The sequence below is a fragment of the Dendropsophus ebraccatus genome, chromosome 1, assembly GCF_027789765.1.
Source record: "Dendropsophus ebraccatus isolate aDenEbr1 chromosome 1, aDenEbr1.pat, whole genome shotgun sequence".
In the NCBI taxonomy this organism is placed as follows: Eukaryota; Metazoa; Chordata; class Amphibia; order Anura; family Hylidae; genus Dendropsophus; species Dendropsophus ebraccatus.
The window spans coordinates 19,123,952-19,132,760 of NC_091454.1; the positions used below are offsets into that span (position 1 = coordinate 19,123,952).

Below are 8,809 nucleotides of genomic sequence, written 5' to 3' on the forward strand. Positions count from 1 at the left end.
CCAGCGGCTACCGGAAAAAAAAATATATATAAAAAAAAGTTACAATCAGAAAATAGCTTTAGCATCTGGCTCTAATCAATAATAATAAAAAAAAAATCCAGGTAATACATTCCCTTTAAGCACTCACGCTTGTATGTACCCTTGGCTTACCTTTGTTTGTCAGGGTCTTTACTCTGCAGGTGGCTTAGTTGTTGACAGACTGTTATTGTTGTACTCAGCTGTACTAAATCTAAAAAAAAAATTAAAAAATTTAATTTCAGTTTTGGATCCCTTTAAATCATCATATTAATAGCCTGGAACACTAGGGCAGACAGATGTTTAATACCCTGAAATTGGACTCAAAACTTTCTTCCCTTTTTATTTCCAACATGCTGTAAAATAATAAACAGCTGTCACTGGAATATGCTTTATGGCATTGTATTCTATGAGACGAGGCCCTGTTATTGGGCTATGGTAATAGGGGCTATCGTGCTGAGTATTTTTCTACATTAGCATTTTAAATACCTATTGAGAGGATTAAAGCGCTCCATAAAACCGAACTGATTTCACTTGTGCGATGTGGACGCGTTCTGTTCACCAGTGACAGAACATTTCATAGGACTGATTAATAGCCGGCTGGAGATGTCTAGCACCAGACAGTTTATCAATCCTATGGAGCGATTCAGCGAGATGCCTGACACTGAAAATGTGTGTACATCAGACAATAAAGCCTATGAGCTGGAGCCACCATGCTGTTCGGACAACATTCCCCTAGTCAGTGGAAAGCGAGGACAAATCTATATGTTGTATCATCTGCTGCTACAATGAAATTTCATTAATTTTACATCAATAGAAGTCGGTTCTAGATGATCAGATGTTCTATTAAATGATCAGAGAAAATTATGTAGAACTTAAAGGAATATTACGACTTGGAAATAAATACATTTCCTTTTTCAAGTTATATAATTTTAACATATATATATATATTTATATATGCATTTATTTTTTATGAGGGGCAGGTGACATAGTCTCTGGGCTGCCACTATTAACTGTGTCAGGAACTGCAGGGCTGCTCAAGCCCTGGTCCCAGCACAGTTATATAACTAGCACTGGTGCACGCAGATATTGATCCTACCCTGATATAAGAAATATTAGCTTTAGAATAGAAATTAAACTTGGGGAAGCTGTCTGTGGCACTAGTGCTGCAGCCACAGAAGCCTGTAGTAGAGTGGTGATTGACAGTTATCCCCACTGTGCTGCTGCTGAAGCGCCATTGACGCAGACAGCTTCCCCAAGTGTAATGTCTATTATAATGGTAATATGTACTAGAACAAACATCAGAGAAAGCTTAATATCACTTGCACTGCATGCAGAAGTGATAGCAATATGTAACTGTGGCAGGACTTAGGCTTCAGCAGCCCTGCAGTTCCTAATGGTGGCAGCAGATAGATATATATATATATATATATATATATATATATATATATATATATATATATATATGTGTGTGTGTTTCTTCTTTTAAACCCACCAAAAGAACTGGACAACTTCTTTAAGGATCTTCAGGATGAATTTTACAGGGGTTTTCTGAAATATCCTGCCTTTAGGCTAGACCATCAGTATTAGAAAAGTAGGGGCTTGACAACAAGATGGAACAAGATGGAATACTACTGCCTTATTGTTGCATACCACTTACAGATCTATACATTCTTTTAGTGGCTGTATCTAGTAAGGCAGATTATGAAGCTCAGCCCTATTTATCTGACTGCAGTACCACATACAGCCACTACAAGATATATGGAGCTGTGCCTTGTACAAACTCAGCAGCGTCATTATTAAATCGGGGGATTAGTGAGTGTTCACCAAGGAAAATACGATTTTTTATACATAAAAGAAGGTATTTTTCATTTGTAAAGCATACAATCTTGTACATGGTGTGGGGAACTGCAACTTTAGTAAGGGGGTGAAAGTATCACTTTAAATTTATAATGGTTTTTATAATCCACAAAAACTAATTTAAAAAAACTTACTTTGTCATTCTAATTGGCTCAAAAAAATTTAATATTTAAAACTGAAATAAAAAAAACAGATAAAAATGGTAAAATAACTAAAAGTTGTAGCACTTGTATTTGTTATATGCTTTTATAAATATATATATTTAATCAGTTTTTTTTTTTTTTGTTACTTTTACCAGCTAAAGAAGCAGTTATTAAATAATTTCTTGGATATTGAAAAGTTATTATTTTAAAGATCATCTTAGCGAGCGCTGAATGACAAGCAAAGTGGCTGTAGATTTATGTTAATGCACCAAACAAAAACCCATAGCAATCAACTAGAAAAAAAAGAAAGACTTGTGTTCATCTTCTTTCTTATAGCTTTTAAGATCTTTCTTGGGTAGAAACAAGTGGCTCCGAATAACAAACACTTTTCTTATCATTACTAACGTTCCATCGTTTAAGTAGCGGCTCATTTGCATATCAAAGTGAGAAGACTGTTCGTAGGGATGTCTTATTTGGAGAAGCAATTGCCGCGGCGCCTAACAGGATTTGAGGGACTTAATAACACCAGAAAAGAACTTCAAAGTTATTGCACATGATTTCAAGTAAAAAGTGGAGTCTGTAATGACAGCACAAGTAATAGGTCCCATTTAGACCAATTAAAACCCCATTAAATTTACAGGGATATCAAAGTTTACTGCTAAAAAAATCATATTCCTGTTAGTGGCTGTAAAAAAAATAAAGGCCCCCTACACACAACCATTTTATGATGCCATATAACTACCAAGATAAAGTACAGTACCAATGGAAGTTTATACTTCTATATGAATCTGGAAGAAAAATGACGCATGTGCAGAACTAGGCTCCCTTAGAACACTGGGGTGTAATCTTTAAAACACTGTGTGCCACTTAGAGATTATGTCTATTATTGCTTTAGTATTCCCCCGCACACGACCGTATTATGATGCCATATAACCCCCGAGATAAAGTACAGTACCAATGGAAGTTTATAATTCTATATGAATCTGGAAGAAAAGGAGGCATGTGCAGAACTAGGCTCCCTTAGAAATCTGGGGTGTAATCTTTATAAAACTGTGTGCCACTTAGAGATTATGTCTATTATTGCTTTAGTATTCCCCCGCACACGACCGTATTATGATGCCATATAACCCCCGAGATAAAGTACAGTACCAATGGAAGTTTATAATTCTATATGAATCTGGAAGAAAAGGAGGCATGTGCAGAACTAGGCTCCCTTAGAACTCTGGGGTGTAATCTTTATAAAACTGTGTGCCACTTAGAGATTATGTCTATTATTGCTTTAGTATTCCCCCGCACACGACCGTATTATGATGCCATATAACCCCCGAGATAAAGTACAGTACCAATGGAAGTTTATTATTCTATATGAATCTGGAAGAAAAGGAGGCATGTGCAGAACTAGGCTCCCTTAGAACACTGGGGTGTAATCTTTATAACACTGTGTACATGATGTCGGCTGATCGCTAGTTTACAACAGAAACCAAAATCCTGATGCCGATAGCGACTGTCTGCTGGCTGTCCGCTATCTCCTATATCATCCGTTCCCGCAGCTCCCCTGCTCTTGGTGTGTGTAATAGCGCCATCAGCAAGCAGGAGACAAGAAGAAAGCGAGCGCTGACCTAACAGGTCAGCGCTCGCATACTCCTCCAGATCAGGCCGTGTAATAGGGCCCTTAGTAAGCAATTTTTTTCACGTACCGATAGAAAAAAAAATTAAAAAGATTCAAAATTAAAAGCTGTTCTTTTCATCTATGCAAATATTCTCAATCACGCCTCGATGAATTAACGTCTTAAAAGTTTTCCCTATACGAACAATTCCAGAAATAAACTAAGAGACGAAACAAGGACTCCATAAAATCCAGATGTTTATTGTCCACAAGTTGAGAGCAATGCACAATTGGTTTTTCATATCAGGAGCGCTTGGTTCACAGACCTTGCATTAAGCACGCTCCGGTGCACATTAATTGAGAAACACTCCTTTGACGACGCTGCAATTGAGAGCATTAGCCGGGAAGAAATGTAGGTTACGTAGGATTTCGGATAAACCACTGGCCGCTTTTTAAGCGACCGGTTATTTTAGAAACCCTTTGTGGAAAGTATTCGCACAGTCACAGCTCATATGTTTGACTTTGTAAAGTTTTTTAAAGGTCATTTCGAGCAATTTTTTATATTTTGTTTTATACTTGTAAACCCGGTCATATTTATGTTGTACGGCACATTTATTCTTCTCCTCGTTTTCCCATAACATCGAGTGATGAATTTGTTTTGTGAAAACCATTACTGTCTGCAAATCGGACTCCTATATATCACACTCATTTATCAATTATCAAGGTCATTTTTTTTTACTTATTGCTGTGACCTGCATGGCTATTAATAGGTCAGCAGGAAATAGAAATAGATTTTTTTCCCCTATTTTTTTTAGCTAAAGGGTTTGTTTGCTATTTACAATTCCTTTTGGTCAGCAAACTTGCCTATAATAAGCTGATCTTAAGGTGTTCCGCTGCCGGGGCCGTGAACAAACAGCTGTACAGAAAAAAATCCATTACCCTGCAGTGCCCCCACAGGATAAATTAAGTATTACATGGTGTCCACTGAAATCAATCATTTTTCCAAGTAATGTGTAAGACCTTTAGCTCTTACGGAGCTTCCGGTATCATAATAAATTTTAAAGCCGGGAGTTCCGTAAGAGTTCAAAAGTGAATGCAACCTTAGGTGGAATTCACACGTTCTTTGAATGTGGTCAGTGCACGCAAGATGAGCTACAGGCAGGATTCACGGACCTTCTGGCATCATGTATCATTATGATGCCAGGAGCTCCAAATCAGTTTAAGGTGAAAGTACCATCACACGAATAGAACAGCGCTGGTGCGGGGAAGCCGGTGCCGCAGTCCTTTTTTTTTGTTCCCAAGCACGGCCCCAGTCTATTACAGAGTCCCGGGCTGAAGCACTGGAGGTGGGCCGGCCTGCCCCAGTGGGAGGAAACCCCCTCCCCTCTATGACGTGTGATGCGGTTCCATTGATTCTAATGGAGCTGCGTCACAGAGGGGCATGGGTTTCCTCCACTGGGGGCAGGCTAGCCCGCTCCAGAGCTTCAGCCCAGGATGGTGCCCAGTAATACACTGGCACCGTGCACGGGAACCAGGATGCAGTTCAAAAAAAGTACTGTTCTATTTATGTGCAACCTGATGGTACATTTGCTTTAAGTCTTCACAGTATGATATATGATACATAGAGATGAGCGAACCTCCATCATGCTCGAGTCCATCCGAACCTGAACTTTCGGCATTTGATTAGCGGTGGCTGCTGAACTTGGATAAAGCCCTAAGGCTATGTGGAAAACATGGATATAGTCATTGGCTGTATCCATGTTTTCCAGACAACCTTAGAGCTTTATCCAACTTCAGCAGCCACCGCTAATCAAATGCCAATCGTTCGGGTTCGGATTGACTCGAACCCGAACCCGGTTCGCTCATCTCTAATGATACATGATGCCAGGAACTCTGAACTCTGTTCCGTTGCACATCGTCTATATATCCGGAAGGTGTAAATAAGGCCTTAGATCACACTCTCCAGTATTCAGTATTAAATAATTGTATTGACAGAAATGAGCCACTAGCCCAATGCCTGTAGGAAAGAGGGAAATCCATTGTGAAACCGGGCCTGCGTAATATTGTTAGGTTTTGGCATCTGGACCAAAATGTTCTGGGTGTTTTTTCCATTTCCCCTAAAACCCCCTCCAATGACCTATGGTCTACTTTGCAGTGCAGTTTGTTTGGAGGGGATTCATGGCGGCTCAAGAATCTTTCCCTTTAAGGAATGACTTGTCTAGAATTGTTCTTGGTGAAATTCTTCAACTTCTTATTTTCTCTCCTAGGTCAATGAGAATGCAAAGCAGGATCTGAAAGATGGTTTACTGCTTTACAATACGGAAAACAATGTTGGGCTGAAGAACGCTTGGAACATTATTCAGGCTGAAGTAGGTTTTTTCCATCTTGGTGTGTGTATTTGTAGCAGAGGGTGTGTATGGTAGGAGATATTTATGCGGTTATTGGGGTTGATTTCAGATGCACTGTTGCGGAGTGACGGATTACACTGATTGGTATCCGGTGCTGGGAGAGAACACGGTTCCTGATCGATGCTGCATGGAAAACTCTCAGGATTGCGGCCATAACTCGACCAGCTTAGTATGGAAGACAGTGAGTATGATTATATTCTGGCTACATTGAAACGGTTTTCTTGTGATTTCATCTAACTCCACAATTGGACAGGCTTTCATTATAACTAATGACAAATGTTCTGAGGTTCCAAGTAGTTACACCCTTAAAGGGGCTATCCAGCATTAGAAAAAGCGCATCTACTTTCTTGCAAAAAATAGCACCTCTCCTGTTCTCAGGCTGTGTGTGGTATTACAATTCAACCCTATTCACGTCAATGGAACTTAGCTGCAAAACCATACCCAGAACCCTAGAGGTGCTATTTCTAGAAGAAATCAGCTATGGTTTTTCTAAGCACCCTATTAGACGGAGCGATAATCGCCTGAATCGGGCCAATTCGGACAATTAGCAATCAGTGTAATAGAGACAACAATCAGCCAATGAAACCATCATCGGTTGATTGTTGGTTTAGGTTTTGATCTAAAATCGTCGGGTGCTGAGCGTGCATCGCTACGTGTAATAGTGATGTGTGGCTGACAGCTGACGATTGCCCAAACAACTGATACCTTACCTCTCCCCGCTCCCGGCCTTCTCTCCTGTGCATAACAGCTTCCCATTCCCGGCGGCTGCAGCTTCTGAGCGTCTTGTCAGCTGACAAGTGTGGCAGTCCCCGTCTGTGATTGGCTGAGCGGCCTGTCAGCTGACAGGCTGCTCAGACACTGCGGCCGCCAGGATCGGGAAGCTGCGGAGCACAGGAGGGAAGACCGGGAGCGGGGAGAGGCAAAGTGTTAGGTGTTTGGGCAAGGGTTGCATGGACATCGCTAACAATGTCCATACAGCCCTTACTTCCCAAATATCGGGCCGTCTAATAGGTCCAGTAAACGAGGAAGATCTAGCAGATCAGCACTAGATCAGGGGTTGATAACCCTTTTAAGAATCTGTAGACAAGGTGCCTTTTAAAGTGTTTGATCTGTATCTCGACAAAGGTTTTTAGCCTAGTTGGAAACTGTGTAAAATTTTTGTAGACAATAAATTGACAATTGGGGTATGGCCATACTAGTCTTGGCTTTATTTTGTAGGTCCTCTCATCACAAATGCCTACCTTTATATCAGAGCAGTACCTTTAGGGAAGGGAGCATTACGTCTCGGTTATTAACACCCAATTGACTTGAATAAGGAACTAGAGAGGAGAGTAACATTCACCAAGTAGAGCGCCACTCTTGTCTACAGACTGTGTTGAGTATGCCACCCACTGGGGGATCTGTACTGGAGCCTGTGTAATGCCACACTTTTGGGTCAGTGGTTAACAGCGGCAGCTGTGTGACAATAAAAAGTTTACCTAACCCCCTTAAAGTTAATGTGTGACCCCCGATTGCCAACTGAGCTGGCAGAACCGAACGATAGATATCAATGAAAGTATCGTATTTGTCTTATTTTCATAAAGTAAACCCTTTATTTGGGCTGTGAATAGGGTCAAAGAGGTGGAGCCTATTATTCCCTGATCCCTAGCACTGCTTTGGCTTAGGGCCAGTTCACACGGAGCAAAACTGGTGGAATCCCGCCAGCCTCCGTGTCATACTGGCCGTCTATGGGAGGCTCGCATGCCTCCTCTCTCCTCGCAGAAGAATGGACATGTCAATTCTTCCAAGTGGAGGAACACAGAGAGAGGAGGCACGCGAGCCTCCCATAGATGGCCAATATGACAAAGAGGGCAGTTTTGCTCCATGTGAACTGGCCCTTACTGTGATGTATGCCTACCCATTGCATAATCAAGGACATACATTGTGCATACAACTTAGTGAAGTGTAGTGGTGTTAGGGCCCAGGGAACAATAGGCTCCGCCTCTTTGACACTTTTCACATTAAAATAAAATGTTTTTATATAAATAAAAACACAAACACAGGTAAGAAAAGTATTTTCTTATTGCTTTCATTGATATCTATCCAGCAATGTAACCAGACTGGTAAGTGGTCAGGAGGTCACAGATTCACTTCAAGACTCTTCACAACTCAGACTGCAAATATAAAATATTTAAAAGTAAAAGTATTTAAATGTTATCTTGCCCTTATGTATTCTCTTTTTATATTCTTTTCAACTTTTTCTGGAACATTATGTAAAATTTTAGTTATATTTCATCTAGTGTAAATTGGTTCTTTGTCAACACAATGTGTTCTTGAGCATTTTATGTCTAATCTTGTTTGTAAGTAGCGGTAAATGAAACAGGTCAAGGATGAAGACGCTCTCCCCATAGAGAGACATTACATCTGATATCAATTAACTATGATGTTTGCTTTGATCTGTAGGGCTGTTATGAGAAAGTGAAGATGTGGTTTGATGACAACAAGCATGTCCTTGGTACGATTGGGATGTGTATACTCATAATACAGGTAAGTTAGATGATTTTTTTCTTATCTTGTTCAGTATTAAATGGAGAGTCAACTGGCCCATTGGAGTACCAGAGAACCCTCAAGTGGGCCAAGGCTTGGATACAAAAATAGTTCCTTAAAGGAGATGTCCGGGCAGACCTATTTTTTTTGTGATGTGTCAGGTCCACTCAGCCAGCCAGTGGCTAAGGTGGGACCCCTTTTTATCCTCCCCCTACCTTGTAAAAAATAGAGGTCTGCCCAGACTTCTTCTT

At 40.6% G+C, this 8,809-nt stretch overlaps 1 protein-coding gene across 7 annotated transcripts in view; it reads left to right on the forward strand.

Annotated features, from left to right (window-relative positions):
- The window catches only part of TSPAN9 (tetraspanin 9), a 352,108-nt gene that overhangs the window by 331,604 nt on the left and 11,695 nt on the right, over positions 1–8,809 (forward strand). For all 7 annotated transcript variants that reach the window (XM_069968581.1, XM_069968550.1, XM_069968557.1 and 4 more), the window contains 3 exons: positions 5,892–5,993; positions 6,082–6,213; positions 8,475–8,558. In XM_069968581.1, coding sequence (XP_069824682.1) covers positions 5,892–5,993; positions 6,082–6,213; positions 8,475–8,558 — 318 coding nt within the window. The remainder of the gene's footprint in view (positions 1–5,891; positions 5,994–6,081; positions 6,214–8,474; positions 8,559–8,809) is intronic.